This window comes from Acipenser ruthenus, chromosome 5, assembly GCF_902713425.1.
Source record: "Acipenser ruthenus chromosome 5, fAciRut3.2 maternal haplotype, whole genome shotgun sequence".
In the NCBI taxonomy this organism is placed as follows: Eukaryota; Metazoa; Chordata; class Actinopteri; order Acipenseriformes; family Acipenseridae; genus Acipenser; species Acipenser ruthenus.
This window is the reverse complement of record NC_081193.1, coordinates 42321532-42340486: the sequence shown is the minus strand read 5'-3', so window position 1 is coordinate 42340486 and position 18955 is coordinate 42321532. Positions and strand designations below refer to the sequence as shown.

Genomic DNA, 18955 nt, shown 5'->3' with positions numbered 1-18955 from the left:
ACTGGTTTGTGTTTCTCTTGGCTTTCTCAATGTATTTCATACACAGAAAACTACATTACCATATTTGCACCACCTCTCACCTGCACAAACACAACATGGCACCTGCTGGTCGGGGTGTTGTTGTGCTTGCACTGTCATTGCTTTATGTATGTCGACCGGCTTTTTCAACAGAATTTTTCTCTACTCTCACTTTCTTCAACAGTGATCTGCAGAAACATGGATGTAGCTCCTACTCCGACTGGGAAGACTACACAGCAGAATGTGGTGAGAGTTGTTTATATGAGTTTGTGCCACGTTCGACTCTAACTCGCTGGAAGAGCCTGTGTTTCCGCACCCGATGACAGCAGCGGTAGGTGTGGGATGTGGCTGTGCAGAGTTCGATAGGCCAGAATGGGGATGAGTATTTGGGACAGGGTCACACATATTTAATTTGTGTATTGAAGTGTCTGTGTTTATATTTCAAGTGACGATGTTTATTGTCAGAGGCAAACAGCCATAACGTGTACAAAACATATCAAGGTTTGTTGAAAACGCGTGTATCAGTCAATGAATAAAAAGTTGTCAAAATATGAAAAAAAGAGACGGTTACTGATTTATAAAATGGCTTGGATAAATTAAGTGCTGTGATTGGCTGAACAAGATCACATGACCGCGCGGTAATCATTGTCTTACCGCACGGCTATGACATCATAGACCAACTTACTTACCTGATCTATTAATACTACTACGCCTTAATAGTAACAATTATCAAAACAGTGTTTTTGTTGGTAAAAATGTCAACATACAACTGAAACAGCATTTAAGTCACTCAACAGTCAGGTTTTTTTTTCATCTCACTAAGAATTACAGAAAAATTGGCAAATATACTGTGGTATTCGTTTAGTCAGAGAACAAAGAAAACTCAGAGACAAGCAGTTGCAGTATCACTATTCGAAAGACATCTGAGAAATCGCCACGCAAGTCTCACTTGTATGTAATATATTTAAGAAATAGATGACGATTGAGTGCGAACAGCCAATCAGCTTCCAGATCTAGCAGGCTTCTATTTTGCATAGATGCCCGCTTGAATGCTGAAGTGCTTAACTGTGAATTAAATTTTAAATCAATGCACGCATAAGTACCGGCTTTTTCCCTTAACATTCTAATCTACAACTAATCTGATAACATTAAAACATAAATATGTGAGCCAAATAATAATCATTTTAATAATACCTTTTTCTCTACGTGTGTTGTTTTTGTATTCTATTATGTTTGGGGCTATTCCTCGGCGGAAGGTTACCTGGTGAAATATCAGGGTGTGCGGTAAGACAATTCTTACTGCACTTCCTGTCGTGGGTTACTTCTTACGTACCTGCATAATTAATTAATTAATTAATTAATTAATTAATTAAAAAAAAAACTGATGGGGAAACAATTAGGTTCTGCTTCTGGCATTCACAGTAATTTTCTTTTGTGTTTTTACTGTCACATGTTTGTATACTGTTATTATACAGTATATGCTATGTATTTATTTTATTTCGTACGCAGTATTTTCATTTCCTGTTTTTGTTTTCAGAACTAAGCAGCCAATGACGAGTATACACATTTTGCACTTGTGTCTATCAGTTTGTGGGTTTCGTTTCCAGAGTCACACTTAGGCTAGATTGGAGAAAGTGGGGAGTACCAGAACTACACATTTTCTCAATAGTCATTTTTGGTTTTCAGTCAGTCTGGTTACTTAACATCGTTCTTTCTCGATATTGTAAACTTATACAGAAAGAAATCAATGATGTCGTCATGTTCTGTCCTGTCTGTTGCGGAGAAGAACATATTTTGGAGAGGGGTTTGTTGAGGGGTTGATTTAGGCATTGCAATACACAGTGCTATTATTGAATGCAAGAGTTTGTACCATTCCATGTTTCTAAGTGAGCCTTAAATAAAAGCGGTTTAGCAGTTCTAAAAAAAAAAATTCCAACAATTTTGGAGAAATTTCAGGATAAAAATGTTAAATATTTGACCAGGTAACCAGCTTAAATATGTGTTTTATACTGCACATTGCCAGACAGTACTGACAGACAGCCTTTAAATCTTTAGCTACAGTGATTGCTTAATGTTGGTTCTAGACAGACAACTAATGTAACCTTTTTACTGGACCAAAAGATCACATTCTAATAAACAAAATTTGGCCACAGGTGAATTATTTTTTTCTTTCCCCAGAGTCTTCCATTTTGCAATTTGATGACTCAGACTGTGAAAATGGAGGAAATCAACCCTGTGCATCGGTTTTTTCCCTGGATACAGAGAAGATTCTGGTATGCATTTCTTTAAACAAAACGGTACAAAATTATGGTTTCGCTCTGCAAAAAGTTGCAATTTCCTGACTTACTTTTGATAGCATTCATCTAAAATGTCAACCCACCAGTTTTTGAAGCACAACAACCCAGACTTGCCAAAAATTATACTGTAACTGTAGTGCGTAAACTTATGCCATTTCGGTGTTTAATTTTAAAAATATATATAATTTTATTTTTTTTACAGAAATTCCACATATCTCTACTTTAAAATGCTTTAAATTAAACAATGAAAGATTAACACTATCAGTGTTATATTGCATAGAACAGCAAATGTAACATTTAGCAGTGAAATTAGCTTTTCATTTAGGTAGGTTAATACATTCTTACCTGTTGTCAAACCTGTAGGAATTACTTTTTTTTGTAAATTTGTATGAGCATTTCACAAGCCAGTGCAATCAGATTTGTATATTCTCAGTGACCACAAACTGGAAAAATCCTGCAGTGAGCTCCCATCACTAGTAAAGTTGGCTTTTTAAGCCTGCTACAAAATGTGATGTTATTATCTCTTACTTTTCATTGTTACCGCTACCAAATAATTTAAATTCAAATCTCCTAGACAGCCACAGTTTCATTTATTATTCCAGATTTAACAAGAATTGCCCTATTATCTTTTCTTTAGTATGCAATTTGTCCATTGTGTCTGTTTATTTTAGAGAGGTAGTATGCTCATTAATACACTGAATTGTACAATAGTTGTATAACAGTATCAATGTTATCAGTGGGAAAAATAATGAAAAATAGTACTAGAGTCGAGGATGCACCCTGTAGTTACATCTGTCGCTGTATATGACAAGTGTTTTGGTCTTTACTTTTTTAAAGGTGATGGATTTTTAATTAGAAAAAGTTATGTAATGGGCTGCTTCTGCTCTGCGTCAAGAGTTCTGTCAAATTGAAGGGAAGTTCCATCTTAAAAAGTTAAAAGTAATGCAAAGATAAATTGTACATTCCATACGTTCAATGACATTTTTACAATAATGGCCTCCAGGAATTACCAGAGATTAGAGACCAGTTTGTCAAATTATTGCCAGAAATTGGTCATTGACCTCTGTTAATTTACACTTTTGCTGGTTTTTGAAGGCCGCTTTTGATGTTTGATAATGGCAGGAATAAGCATTATTAGATTGGAAGATATGGCTTCCAGAGTGGTCACATACTGTACCTAGCATTCTTATTTGCTGCAATGTTAGATTACTTAATGAAGTCTGTTTCAAAAGTCTGAAATATATGACTACAGTGTTTTGTATTTTTGCTTGCAGAGCCAAGCAAAGCTACTAGCAGAACACAGGAGATTACCTTTTGCAGTTGACAACCAGAATACAAATGAAGAGTTGGGTATGTATTTTATACAGTGATGGCATTGTTTGCTCAGTGTTCAAAAACCTTTTTATGGTTATTGCTAATTGTTTGCTGGTGTTACGGTAACTGTAAATTATTTAAAATATGTTTTTGTGTTCACTGAACATTTATAAAGAAACCTGGTTTGAAATGACCCAGCTTTGTGCAGCCAGTAAATTAGTGGTTCAAAGTCCAAAGTATCAGCTTCAATATTATTTGATCAAAATGTTGAATACAGTTAGGTATTGCAAGGGGACTTTGAATTCATGAATGAAACATTATTTAAATCTTTTCCAAAGGGTATTTGGCAGAATAATGTAATCTTTATTATGTAGTACAACTACTTGGATTGCAACCCATCCATCATTTAATACAGTATATTGAGTTGAAAAGACCATGAAAACCACTTAATTATAGAATCTCCAGGTAAATGAATGACCTGCATATTGTAATCACAAATTGCACTCACTTTTCTTTTCAACCAATACCAAATGACAATTTCTTTCTTTTTTTAACTTTATTAGCAATTGGTTATGTGCTGATTGGAAGTGGTTTGTATGATGAAGCAATAAAACATTTTTCATCACTCTTACAGGTATGTTTAAGAGCTGAATATGTCTTTTACAATAGTGTTGGTCAGCAAGCATTTCACAGTGATATTTTAACTAATGCTAGATGTCTTTGTTATGTCATTGGATGTCAATATGAAACATTAAAATTAAAATAAAAAAACAAAAACTTAATCTACAATGAAATGTCACGCTCAATGGAAAACAGTATAGGCTTAAAGTTTCATAGTGTTCCCCAGGACAAATCTGAACCCATTCCAGTGGGTTGGCCTAAACACGTTTTAAATAAAAAAAAACCCACTTATGGTAGGTCTCCCATATATATATATATATATATATATATATATATATATATATATATATATATATATATATATTGGTATAGATTTATGTGCATGTGAAACTAATTATATTTACACATAATGTACAGGTATGTAGAATAGGGTGGATTTTATAACAGATTATTAATTCTCTTATTTTTTTGTTTTTTTTGGTGTAGGGGGATCCAGAGTTGGTTAGTGCTATTTATGGAAGAGGGGTTGCATATGGAAAGAAAGGTCTGCAGGTAACTATTTCCAAGCAGCATTGCAGTTTGCAGTCTGCAAAATGAAAATGTAAAAATAAGATCACAGATTTGAATATTTTTAGCCTTGAATTCCTGCTTGAGCTCACAGTGTTATACTGGATGTACAGTTTTCAATCAAGACCAAGTCGAATAATAAAGTCTACAGCTTTTGGTTTGTTCTGCTGTGTATCTCCTTGAATTACTGTACACTGCACTTCCTGCACCCACAGGATATTAAAAATGCTGACCTGGCTCTGTTTGAGCTGAGTCGAGTTATTACTCTTGCACCAAATCGACCAGAGGTGTATGAGCAGCGAGCAGAGGTGAGTTTTCATCAGGATCAGCAATTGAAGTTTTAATATAGAATACTGTAGGTTATAAGTTTTTTTTTTTTTCTTTAAGCCTTTGGACACAATATTTAGTCACTGCAATAACTAACTTTAAAGACATTGTACCAATGTGACTTTCATTGCTGTTTTTGCTTTGCTTTTTACTGTTTGCTGTGTATAAATAATTGTTTTTTCCTGCGGCTTGATGGGGTTTTGCAGATTCTGTCTCCGCTGGGGCGAACCAGCGAAGCATTAAATGATCTCACCAAAGCCATCCAGCTCCATCCGTCTGCACGACTTTACAGACACAGGGGTACTCTTAAATTTATATCTGAGGTGTGTAGTTTCTGCATAGTAGTGTTATCGATGATCTCTGAGAGAGTCTATACTCATTCTCTAGTACTGTATGTTAAAATATCTTAACAACTACTTTGCAAACCACTGCAGTGTTGTGGTGCAGTTTGATTTTCTGGTTTGCTTTTATGAGTAATGCAAGAAAAGTGAACGCTGCACCCAAAAACATACTTAATACAAAGTCATATAAAATAGTAACTTAAATATTCTATATTACTATTACATAGTCTTGAAGTGTTATCAACATGCAGTATAAATCTACAGCAATTGTGATAAATAATTCTAGTGTTTTTGTAATCTTTGGAAAATAAATATTTTACTATATTTTAGTGTGTATTTGCATATTTATAACCAAAAATGCTGTAGCAATCAAATAACGGTATCATTTGCAATGCACAATGCCAGCACTTCCGATGAATATTATGAGCTAGTCCCTCTATTACCTGAATTACAGCAGACAAAAATACTTGCATACTAACAGATCTTGCTAAATGTTTCGATCTGCTCTTCAATCCATCTGTGTTCTGTCTAACCTGTTCTAGGAATATGAACAGGCCCTGGAGGACTTCCAGCAGTCTCTGGAGTTAAAGAAGAATCAGCCAATCACAATGCTGTATAAGGGCTATACTTTCTTCCACAGGGGAATGCTGAAGGTAAATCTGTTCATTAAACCCCAATAACAAACACTGCACACTTTTTGAACTATGTTTGAAATTCAGTTCACATCAGAATTTTAGGAACCTTTGTCAACTTTAATTGTGGGTATTATCCATTAAGTATTACTGTTTTGTGAAGACAGTTGTTTTTGTCTGTGGTCATATCAATGAAAGAAATATTTTCTTAAGGCAAATTTTCAGAGGGGAATACAATCATTTTAGTTCCTTTCTGCATCTTAGTTGCTGCTTGCTAGTTTTATGCCGTTATTATTGTTTTATTCACTCCGGAAAATGTGCCTTTTCACTTAGCTCAAAAAAGCACCAATTGCTGTCACATTTGATACAAAGATAAGTTCTACTGTATGATTCCTTCAGTCACCTTGGCTATGGGTAGGTATCATCCAATACAAATGAACATTTTTGTGGCCACTTTTGTTTTAACCTCCCACAGTGTCTCAAACTAGTAAAGATGCATCTGTCATATATACTTATTTCAGTTTACAACTACTACTTGTTTCCCACATATTACAAAGTATTCCATCAGAGCTGCCATTTCCCATAGACTGTACCACGGGTATGCTTTGTTTTATGTCCACAAACCTTCCAGTGCCTTATCCCTGCTATAGTACATTTGCATGTTTGAGGTGCTGATTTTCTCTGCATGCTACTAAGTGCTTTGTTTTTAGATGGATTGATGGATTGATTGGTACAGTATATTCATTAATAATATGACCATGTCTATGATGTGTGAAGTACTAAAAGGTATACACATTTGCTTAACTTCTGCTTTAAAGAGCAGATGTTATTAATGGAGTTGCTTACTTTAGCCATGAGAAGTTACAGTAGGTTGTGGTGAAATTTGATATTGTACCTGTAAAGGTAGTTATTATTGTCTTGGCTTTGTTATCTGTCACAGGAAGCTATTGAAACATTCAAAGAAGCCCTCAAGCTTAAAACAGATTTCATAGATGCATACAAAAGTCTCGGCCAGGCCTACAGGTAAGAGTGAAAATGTAGTGTGTTCAAGAAAGAGAAAATGCTGTCTCTGTGCTGAGCAACAAGGACTGTGAAAGTTGGTGTAAAAACAAACAAAAAAAAAGTGCTGGGATAAACATTGAATTTTCATGTTGGTTCAAGATTCACACACACACATGAATATTCATAACTTTACAAAATATTATCAAAGCTGTTATGTGTAAGGGTTACTGTTCTGTGATGATTTGTTGATAATGGGTGTTCTTTCTATTGTGAACAGGGAGCTTGGTGATTTTGAAGCTGCCATGGAAAGCTTCCAGAAGGCTTTGATGTTAAATCAGAATCACATTCAGTCTCTTCAGCTCCGAGGAATGATGCTTTACCATCATGGCAGTCTGCAGGAAGCTTTAAGAAATTTTAAGGTAATTGGTGACAGACACAGAACTGAGTCAGGGCTTAACTTTTATTCCTGTTAAAAGAATAGAAACAATTTCCTAGTTACATCTTGATCACATTTTAAAAACGCCATCAAAACAATCTTGTCAGGTAGGGCTGGCGCTTTACTATATAATTCACAAATGAACACTTTGAACAGATTTGGAAGTGACAGTCTACATGTTTATATCCCATTAGTATTTGTAAATGGTTAGTTTCCAAACAGTAGATGTGCTGAATAGCAATGCTTGTGCATTTGATATGCTTATATTCTGGTCTTCATGAGTTCAAAACACACTTGAGAATGTCTTGTTTTTTTGTTATCAGATCACTGTTACTGCTGAGACCTTACTGTAGCTAACTTAAACATTTTTTATGTTCTACTTTAGCACTGTACTTTAACTCTAGTCTGTAAACCTCTATTTTACCTACATAATAAGCCAGCATCTGAAATCCTAACAGCCAATGAAACACTGTGTATTAAATTATGTCTTCTTTTGTTGCATAGAGGTGTCTCCAGCTTGAACCTTACAATGAGGTTTGCCAGTACATGAAAGGCCTAAGCCATGTTGCTGTGGGTCAGTTTTATGAAGGTATTAAAGCTCAGACAAAAGTAATGTTAAATGACCCTTTGCCAGGCCAGAAGGCAAGCCCTGAATATCTCAAAGTAAAATACCTCAGAGGTAAGTTACTGTTTCATTTTGAATGTTTATTACTAAATCTAAAAAAAAAAAAAAAAATTATATAGCTCTAATTTTGAATTTGCTAATATACTTTTTTTTTTTTTTTTTTTTTGTAGAATACTCTCGCTATTTGCATGCACATCTTGACACCCCAGTCACAGAATACAGTGTAGATCGGGAGCTTCCTGGAAACTTCAAGAACCACTGGGCTAAAAACCTTCCTTTTCTAATTGAAGAGTATGAGGAGCAGCCCGGATTGCAGCCACATATTAAGTGAGTGTCTTTAGGGATTGGGAGCGTAGTGTTCAGTCCTCACTCAGGAGTGCCTTACTTGACATACTCAAAGACAAGCTGCTTTTTAGCTAAACATCAGTTGTACTTAAGTGGAAGAATATCGCCTAGGATTAATGTGTCATCATGGTGATAATATGTTTTCAGCCATATGTGCCATCTGTGCTAAAAGGAACGTCTCTTTGAGAGGAAATATGTATATTTGTCATTGACCTCCCTAGTTTCAGTAAAATGGCACAGCGTGTGCTAAGTGGGGTTTTAAATGAAGAATTAAACTGCATAAAGTGGTCCAAATGAAAAGGGTACTGGGTACAAACATTTAAATACTGAAAACATATATAGTGAATTTGGGTGCTATCTGTATAGGAAGCACCCCGCTGATAACAGTTTACTTCTTGTTGTTTAAGGGATGTTCTACCTCAGAATTTCAAAAGCTATAACCCAGAAATTCAGAAACTGATTTGCACTGCAGATTACCTAGGTGCCCTTATGCAATATGATACACCAGGATTCCTTCCCAATCACCGAATACACAGAGGTAGGTGGAAACTCAGAAATGTGGGGAACTGTTAATAAAACAATGTCAGTAAAAAAAAAAAAAAAAAAAAAAGTTATATTTGATTATATTTGACCAGGTGACAACCCTACAACCATGATGCCAGGAAAATATGACTTCATGGTTTGTTTTTTTGCTTAATTTCAATGGGTTTATTTTGTAAACCGTTAACATCACACAGCTCTGGTTGTGTGTGCTGTCATTATGAATTTAATAAGAAAGATATTTTTTTTAATGGAAGTCTGTTAAACCACAAGTGTAACTTGTCTGTAAATTATTGATCTGTAGCCATGGGACTAGCAACATTAGAAGTGATGCAGGCCATTCAGCGAACATGGAGTAATTCCAAAGTGCGTGTCAATGGCAAAACGAGACAAATGCAGTGGAGAGATATGTTTGACATTGCAGTTAAATGGAGAAGGTACGTTTGTACGCCAACTTTCCTTTATACTGCACATGGTGAACTTTTGTTTTCCTTTAAACTACCAAAGTCAATACTAAACAATTCTAAAATGTGAATTTTCAAAACAATCTATCGCTGCCCCATGGGCCAACACTTTCTCAACAGCTCTTATCTCATAAACCATTCGAGATGCCAACTTTCACATTTTCAGTGGTTGCCATTTTTTTTCTCTTTTGACTTTTTGATTTCCGGATGACAAAGACTAAAAGCTTTGAGATATTGGATTCACAGTCAGTACGCAATTCTGTGATTCTCTAGGTCATGTTATTGGAAGTTTACAATCAACAGTAACCGTTTTGTGGCAGTAATTGTGTTGTCTCTTGTTGTAGGCTTGCAGACCCAGACCAGCCAGTGCTATGGCTAGACCAGATGCAAGCTAGAAGCCTGAGTCGAGGCTTCAACAATCATATCAATCTAATCAGGTATAAAAAGGCCTTTTGGTGGGAAAATGAAACTAAATAGAGAAATAGACAGCTACATGTATGGTATGAGTTCATCATGACATTTTCCTTGTTAATTTTACTGAAAAGTGACATTTGCTGCTAATTAACTGGTTATCCTGCAATCTCATTTGAGTAAGATGACGAGGAAAGCTAAAGCTGTGTTTTTAATTGTTATTCATGAATATTACTGAAAATAAATGACATTTGTTCCCTTTGTTCACAGGGGACAAATAATCAATATACGTTATTTGGCATATTTTGATAAAATCCTTAGCTTCATCAAAGACAGGATCCTTGTTTATCATGGGTAAGTGGCCATTTCCCACTAAAATGTAAAAGTAGTTGAGTCTTGAATTCATCTTGAGGCTCTTGGTTCTTTCTTTAGTTAGGACATATTGTCTAAATATTAAGACTTGACACTAGAGCCAGTCTGGAGTTTGCAATATAATATAAATTAATTGCTCTAAAAAATACTATGGGTGGATATTAAGGGTGGGTGGGGGTGGGGGGGGGGGGACATAAGCCTGAGTTTCCTTACAGCTATTCTGAATTTGTCTTCCTGTTAATGTTCCTGACACATCCTTTCATTCTTGCAGAGCCTATAACCCAAGAGGACTTTTAGAAGTAAGACAGGCCTTGGAGGATGTTAATAAAGTTGAAGACCTTCTTCCCATAATGAAGGTAAATTAGTTAATACATTAATGAAAGCAATTGGTCATGGTCTGGGCCTTCAAATGTCCCTTTCTTTCACTGGACAGAGTGATCTTTAGCAGAAATATTTCCGATCTTTGATGCAGCTGGTGTCTTTTTCATTGAAGATATTTTAAAGAAATCATGCAGCTCTGTGCAATTTCAATCATTTACCGGAAACAAACTAAACCAGCTGCCAGGTTCCTAAATGTGACAGGTAGTGTGTAAGTTTGCTGGGGGTTTTCACAGGGAACTACATATTACATGGCATTGAGAACATTTCACAGAAATTGTGTAATCCGGGATAATCGTGAAAAAAATACAGCCTTAGTCATGGCTAAGCACAATGATCCATAACATCCAATAATGCACAAGAGTGAGACAAATGATCATTAACATAAACTAATAGAAAGCAAGGGTTTTAGTAGTTGCACATTGATTTTAACATGTTGAACATACTCTGGCAAACACATGCGCCAACCTGTCATCTGAACAAATAAACAGTAATGTATGCAATTCGAAATCTGTAAAGTATTGCATTGTAGTTCTACAGTTTATTGTTCTCTATTTTAAATATAAATCATATTTTTCCCTATTTTGTATATAAAGCAGTTTAACAGCAAAACCAGAGACGGGTTTACAGTGAACACAAAGGTACCCAGTTTAAACGAGCCAGGAAAGGAATATGATGGATCTACAATAACTATTACAGGAGACAGGTAAATTCAGTTACTATGAATAGTTTTCAGTCCATACTGTATATATAATGTATCTGAAAGGTGTTCAGCATTTTGCTAGTTTGTGTTTATAATAATGTCCCGTTACCAGATGTAAAACAGGTCTATTTTTAAAAACATACCAAATAATATTAATATTGACAAGTAACCAAGCTTGTCATTATCCCTTTCTATTTAGAAAAAAAGGCTTGTGAAGTATGCTTCTTCACATAAAGTACTGTGAAGTAAACTGACAGAAAGAAATCCAAAAATTGACAAGTGTAGTTTTTGTTTCCAAATTGTTCTTCGACATTACCTTGTTATTCCTGGTTCTATAAAAGCTAGGGAAGGGGTGCCCTGCTGGACTATGCCTGCACACATGCAGCCTCTGTATAAGTGAATGTGCAGATGCTGTTTCTGCTTTACTACTGTCCTGTCTGCTATGGTCACAAATAAAAATCCATCAAGTGCAATTTTATTTTAAATCGAAAGACAGACCACAGTTCCTATTTTGTTTTGTTCTTTTTAAACAGAGTTGGAAGCATGTTGTTTTCTGTGGAAACGCAGACAACAGAAGAAAGGACACAGCAGTATCAATTGGAGATTGAATCTCTGTACAAGGATCTGACTACAAAAGGAAAGGCACTAATGCTGTCTACTGAGCTTGGGGTAAATGTTTATTTTTTTATATTTTCTTTGTCTTCTTCCAAGGATCCTTAAAATTAAAAACAATGCTGTTTGTACCTGTTATAACGCCACCCCGCTGTCTGCCACCTGCCAACTTCCCAAGCCAAACAAACGTAAATATAAGCATTGTAGTTTTTTTCATTGTAGCGAACAGCGAAATAATCCTCGTCAATTAAAACAACAACATTATGCAGTTAACCTTTGGCTCGCTTTCCTAATTTGTTGTTAACGGAACGTTCATACCAATCTCATCAACACTCCTGGTCCCAAAGCAAAACATTAAGTACAAAATGGCGAGCAGACCCTACATTTAACTTTGTGAAATAAATATAACTATAACGCTACCCTTGCTTATTGCCCGCTTTTGCCCATGGCCCTTACCAGGCGGTATAAAGAGGGTTGACTGCGTGTGATATATATATATATATATATATAATCAGGTTGGCACAGGTACCCAACGCTACCCGGGTCTCTTTTTACTACCCATTTTCGATTTAATAATTTGAGAATTTGAAGAAAATGTAAGAACGGGTCTCCGGCCGGCGTAATGTAGACAACGTTAAAACAAGCTTTTGCATTAAGCCTTTTCTTAACTGACAGGACATCAATGTTTTACACAAAACAATAACACACAGCGAGTGGCAAGTACACCTCAATAATATTAACTGTGGCGACTATTCTTCCTGACCCTAACCCTAAATTGGAAAGAAAACAACATAACAACATCCTGTTGGTCTATGTCAGTGACAACTCTGTGACCCATTAATAATAACCGTGTGGCTTCCAATACAGAATGCTTTATCTGCAGTTACTGCGCAGATGTAGTTTCTTACCAAAAGATCAAATAAGTAGCAGTTTATTTAAAAATAAATAAGCAAATAAATAAAATAAAAGTACAATAATGTGGAGCACACTAAGTAAGTGTGCTTCCTCCTTTGAATGAAATATTTCCTTGGCAGAGTTTGCAAATTCCGTTTTCTCCTGCTTGGTAAAGAAATTCCACCTAATGCTTTGCTTGGACACCTTTGTTCTGTATTCACAAGACAGAATTTAGTGGTCAGGAACGGCACTTTATTGTTACAACCTAACAGATGCACCTCTTTTGCGACTGCTGTCAAAACCCAGCTGGCTCAATTTATGGTAGCTGTTGCGACAGTCTGTAACGTAATAGCAGTGCTGTACTACTGAATTAGTTTTAAAACTGAATATCTGTTAACAACAAAAACAATAACAACGGAATATGGCTAGTATGTTGCAAAGAATCCCGCAGCATGAAGCACATTTAACATTAATAACTGTATTTAATTGGAGAGTATTATTATTATTATTATTATTATTATTATTATTATTATTATTATTATTATTAATAATAATAATAATAATAATAATAATAATAATAATAATAATAATAATAATAATAGTTATGTGTTTCCAGTACTGAAAAAAGAACAAGTCTACAGATCTGAAGAGACTAAATGTATGTGTACTATATAGTATTTAAATATGTATCATGCACTTAAAACATAAAGATCTGGGTATTTTTCATGACAGGTACCCAGTTCTGGATTTTCTATCCGTGCCGACCTTATATTTGTTAGTGCTGGGACAAATATCTGAATATTCAAACAAATATTTTTTGACATGTATTCGGATACAAAAATCAGATGCTTGTATTCGCTAGAAGTGACAAAAATACCTTGCACTTATTTACCACCTCACCAGAAATTGCGCCATAGTTTAAAAAATGGCTGATATGTGAGATTAAAAAAAAAAAAAACAGGATCAACACAGCAGCTCTTGAGCCTCTATTTAAAAGTTTTCGACAGCAATGGATAAGCCATCTGCCTCAAAAAAGCGCTTTTAGAGAGAGTCAGAATCTCATGGGACAGAAAGGCAAGCACGTCTGAGCAATATAATGGCTTTTACTGCTTTTTGAAAACAAACACATATTTAAATTATGAACATGAAAATCCTGTGGTCGTCCCAGCACTAATATATACAGTACACCCTCGCTATAACGCCCTTCATTATAACGAACCTGGCCCCTGGACCCTGGATCCCAAATAAAAAAAAAATATATATATAACATAAACACACACTGTCAACATCGCGGTCTGTACGCATGGGATGCCACCTCAGCAGTTAAGTCAACTCTTTTGTCTTAATAAAAAGTGTGCGCTGTGTAACTATACAGAAATGAAAATCATTTTATGTTGCAGCAAAGCTGGAAACTATATTGATCGTTTGAAAAAAGGCATATCTCTGTTGTAAATATAGGTCTTCAGAAAGCACAAGCTTGTTCAGCAACCATGCGTCAAAGCAACATCGATAAAGAAAAAACAACAACAACAACAACAAACTTGAGGATCTGCTGAACTTTTCATGTCGGGTTAATTTGGAATAAAAGCGCAGTTTGGGATTCTTGCTTGTTGGATTAAGATTTGGTGCACTTTGAAACGATTCATGAAGTTTAGCTTCAATTCGGGATTTTTGCTTTTTCCACTGCGTTTTATGTGTTGCATACATGAGATAAACAGGCACATGTAATTCTAGTTTTATTCACAATCTCATCTCATTAATTTACTCCAACAGTTTATCGTTCATTTTGATTGTCCTTTCGCTATAAGGAACCCCGCGATATACCGAACAAAAGGCTTGGACCCCAACAATTTCTAAACCGATATACACTTTTCTATGAAATCATGCTGATGTACATAGACCATTTAGCTCATATCTCAGAAACTATTTGAGGTAGGGACTTCATAGAGAGGGAACCTAACTGTGTTGCTCATCATGACTGACCCCTGACCTAATATGGCTGCCATATTAAGATAAAGTGTCTCTTTAATTTTCTGCTGTATAGAGACTGTACACTTTGAGTTACTCTCGTAATGTTCGGTACACAGCTATTTTCTTACCTGATGTCCATTACCAGTGTTGTTCAGTAAAAATGTAACATTTCACTAGTGCACTGTTTTAACCTTACACACACACACATTGAAATATAGTTGGTACACTGCTGTGTTCTATGATTCCCTCAATGAAGTTCTATTACAGGTGGTGTCCAATAAGAATTAACTAGTTCACTGCAACATTTTTTCAACCTAACCTCACTCACTGTTTTTTTTTTTTTCCCTCCCCATACAGGATGCAGAGGCTGTATGCAATCTAATCCTTTCGTTGGTTTATTACTTTTATAATTTAATGCCTCTCTCTAGAGGTTCCAGGTATGTTAGATTTCCAAGCCTTTGATTACCACAATTAAAAATTGAGCCACTATTATGTAACTTCTGTGAAAAACTTTGATCTGTGCGAGGATGCTGTCATTACTGTTGATCCACCTGGAAGTATTTCTGTTAGAGTAGTCAGTGGCACCAAAGAGGGTAGCCCACTGACAAAATACCAGCATCTTGGGCTTTAGATGAAATTACTTTAATAACAGATTGTTTCTTTTGTGTTTTCTGTTGACAGCGTGGTAGCTTATTCTGTGGTTATGGGTGCACTGATGGCTAGTGGGAAGGAGGTAATGGGAAGAATACCCAAAGGAAAGGTAAGCTAGTGTCTAACCCTTTAAGGACCGGGATCGTGTTAACACGATCATACTGAAGTGGGCTTCTAGGACCGTGATCGTGTAAACACAATAAAAAAAAGCGCTTAGTTTTTTAGACTTACAGGGCCACCTTACTTTGCAGTGCAGGTTTGAAACACACATCGATGGATAGGGGAGGGACTGACGTTCACTTCCAGATTATTTTTTTTTTTCATGTGACGTCACTGAGGGGCATTTCATGTATAAACGGCGGAGACAGTTTACAGGAGCCAGGCAGAGACAAAAGCAGAAACAAAACATCACAGAAACTTGTTTAAAGCGAATAAAAAAGGGAAACACTGTAAATCTGATGTATTTGACTTATAATTATATTAGAACATTTATTATGTCTCATGTGTTTTAATATATATGTTTTTACAACATTTATAAATATCAAGAAACGAGTGGATATAAGCATAAACTATTTCATGAACTAAATGTATCAGGTACGTTTTTTTTTTTTCCTTTTTACTGATAATAATGAAATGAGTTACTATTATTTTATTTATAAATATTTATTTTGAGAAAATAAATCGAGAGTAGTATCCATTATTGTTTCTAAAGACCCTGAGAATAAACGTGTATTATGTCATTGCAATCACTCAGTTGAAACAATGTCTTGTAATTTGCCAACAAAACTTTCAGGAAGTATTGTAAGGTCCCTCAGATCATAGAATAACACATTTTTATACATGTATCTCTAAGCAGAATACATAATAAAAATTACTTAACTTTAAATAAATAAATAAATAAATAAATAAATAAATAAATATTGTGTTGAAAAAAAAATCAAAACGTTTGTATGGTTTCTGAAGTACTTTATAATGTTCCCTAGAGTGTTCTGAAAAAAAGGACACCATTTGTAAGAATCTACTAAAAAAAATAATTTTTGGCGAATTTTTGTAGGAAGAGAGTCAACTACAACCAAAAAGCGCCTGGTCTTGGGGGAGCATCCCACTGAAAAATGCTTGGTCCTGAAAGGGTTAAAGTGCGGTTGATGGGCCATTTAAAAAATAAATTAATTAATTAATTAATAGAGGGTTTGGATGACAATCATGAGTTCAAAAGTTTGATTGTTGTAGAGGCACAGGCAACCAAAACATAGAATATCTAATAGAATTGGCATATTTCTTTGGTTTGAATTGCATTAGCATAGAACATGTGTGTTTTAAAAAAAAATGCTTACATTTTGTTTTCAGCTGGTTGATTTTGAAGCCATGACAACATCTAGCCCTGAGGCCTTTGGCAAAATTTCAAAAAGCTGGATGGATCTGAAAAGGTAATTCTCTTACTGTTATAGTTAGGTTTATTATCTGTCTGCCTTTACAAACGTACATATGTCACACATGCATTCTTACAAGTACGTACTGTGGATGTAGGTCACAGCGGTCTATTTTGTGGGATGTATGTTACAAAAATACTTTAAATCTTGCACACAAAGGCCTACGTACAGACATACATTTGTATTATCTGTACTTTTTTTTTTTTTTATATATATATATATAAAAGAACCTGTACCCACATTTACTCTGGGAACTAAAACCATTATACCTGGAGCAAAGTACTGCTGTTTATCACTTTATGAAGTATGTGCATATTATTATCTGTAAATCTCAGAGGAAAGTGTGCCATCTGCTAACCAAAACTGTCTCAAACTTAAAAGGTTATTATTCTTTTTTTTTGTTTGTTTTTAAAGCCTTCCAGACTGGTACAAAAGTCTTCCATCTGTAGCAGAAACGTTTCCAACAACAAGAACAATGATCGAGGTTCTGAACACAGACTCCACTTCTCAGTGCCCAAAAAAATCCTAACAGTAGATAACGCAGTAGTGAAGGACCAGCGCTTTACATGCACTGTCTTCTCGGAATCCACGGAGGTCCCACCTCATGGGAAATGTTAGGCTCAGTAACAGGTAAAAGGAAAACCACTTGCAATCCAACGTATCATAAGTATACATTTTAAGAAGGTAAAGTCACCCATTCCTTCACTTTAATGGTTCCACACATACATCCAGGTTCTGGGTAGTCAATTACTGAACGATACCTTATTTTCAGGTTCAGTGCCACATAGGGGCTTCCATATATTCTGAGCAGCAAGTGCATCTAAAGATATTTTAGCCATGGGTGTAAATTAAATTAATGTCCTTTGCTACTTTTTGATATTTTTTGATAAAAAAAAAAAATGGAATACTACAATTCTAGTTGGTACATTCAAGAGTCTTTGCCATGTTGGAGTTTCCCTTAATTATTTTGCAACATTGACTGAAAGATATGTGGTCATTTAAATGGATAAGAACAAGAAATGGTAAGGAGTGCCCTTCAGTACAATAATTCCCGAAATTGCACTTTTCAAACACTGTAGCTTTATTTTGTATGTTTTGAATTAGGAAATATGCCACTAACATCAGACATGTTCAGGGATAGCAACTATATTTAACTGTGAACAGGACAACACAATGTGCAGCTATTTCTTCATAATGCTAATGTTTGTGGGGGATAAAAGAAACAAAAAAAAGTGATAACATCAGTTATCTCAAGTAGTACTTGTGCATTTTTTTTATCATTTACATTTTATTATTCAAATCAGTATCGTTGCTGTTTGGCAGAGAATTTGCACTATGTGAGTTCACCACATTTTACAGAGAATTATTTTCTGTACAGGTTAATGTAGTTGGGGAAAATAACAGTTTGTCACTGGCCCAGGACCTTATCTTTGTGGAGAAAATTGTTTCAAGAGAATCGGTTCATCTCTGGTTAATAAAATGTTTGACAATTTATTTGTACTGTCCTTTTTGTTATGGGAAATAATTAACCCATTACAAAGTGAAAATCAAAAGAAGTTGGAAGTCCGGTTAGGGTTTGAAATACTACCAACATTTTAGAGTAATGTTGCTAAATGCCCAACCAACTACACTAGTCCAAGAATATGAGGGAACATATAGATGTTATGATAATGGCGCTCGAAAAAACACTTGTCAAATGAAAGTCTCCATTGTCGAAAGTGTGCCAATTATAGACTGTCTTTAATTGGCACATTTGTATAATTGTATGTCGAGATCAGCCAATAGCTGTCGGCTTTATGAAGCCCTGGGGAGGACGGAAGCCAATAGGGAGTGAGAAGAGGTGGGACTAAGGGAACAGGATGCCAGCAGGAAAAGAGAAAAGTTTCACTGCACTGCACGCATACAGTTTAGTTGGTGAAAACTACCGGTAAGCGTATCTAGCCCTAAAGGCTACAGCAGTAGGATAGCTGGCACAGACCTAGTACATTTACTCATATTTGCAAT

At 35.4% G+C, this 18955-nt stretch overlaps 1 protein-coding gene across 2 annotated transcripts; it reads left to right on the top strand.

Moving 5' to 3' along the window:
- The first annotated feature begins 60 nt into the window (after nt 1–60).
- Nucleotides 61–18445, top strand: LOC117402386 (tetratricopeptide repeat protein 13-like). 2 transcript variants are annotated; one of them, XM_059024248.1, is made up of 23 exons: nt 61–264; nt 2197–2291; nt 3590–3665; nt 4193–4263; nt 4737–4802; nt 5033–5125; nt 5351–5467; nt 6028–6138; nt 7058–7140; nt 7397–7538; nt 8060–8234; nt 8351–8507; nt 8933–9063; nt 9370–9502; nt 9874–9966; nt 10211–10294; nt 10584–10668; nt 11290–11396; nt 11927–12062; nt 15228–15307; nt 15552–15630; nt 16869–16948; nt 17366–18445. In XM_059024248.1, the coding sequence occupies exons 1-23, from the start codon at nt 96–98 to the stop codon at nt 17478–17480; spliced, it is 2478 nt and encodes an 825-aa protein (XP_058880231.1). In that variant the 5' UTR covers nt 61–95; the 3' UTR covers nt 17481–18445. The 2 variants fall into 2 exon arrangements, with proteins under 2 accessions (XP_058880231.1, XP_033859358.2); XM_034003467.3 differs by having other exon boundaries at nt 11287–11396.
- The last annotated feature ends 510 nt before the right edge of the window (nt 18446–18955 follow it).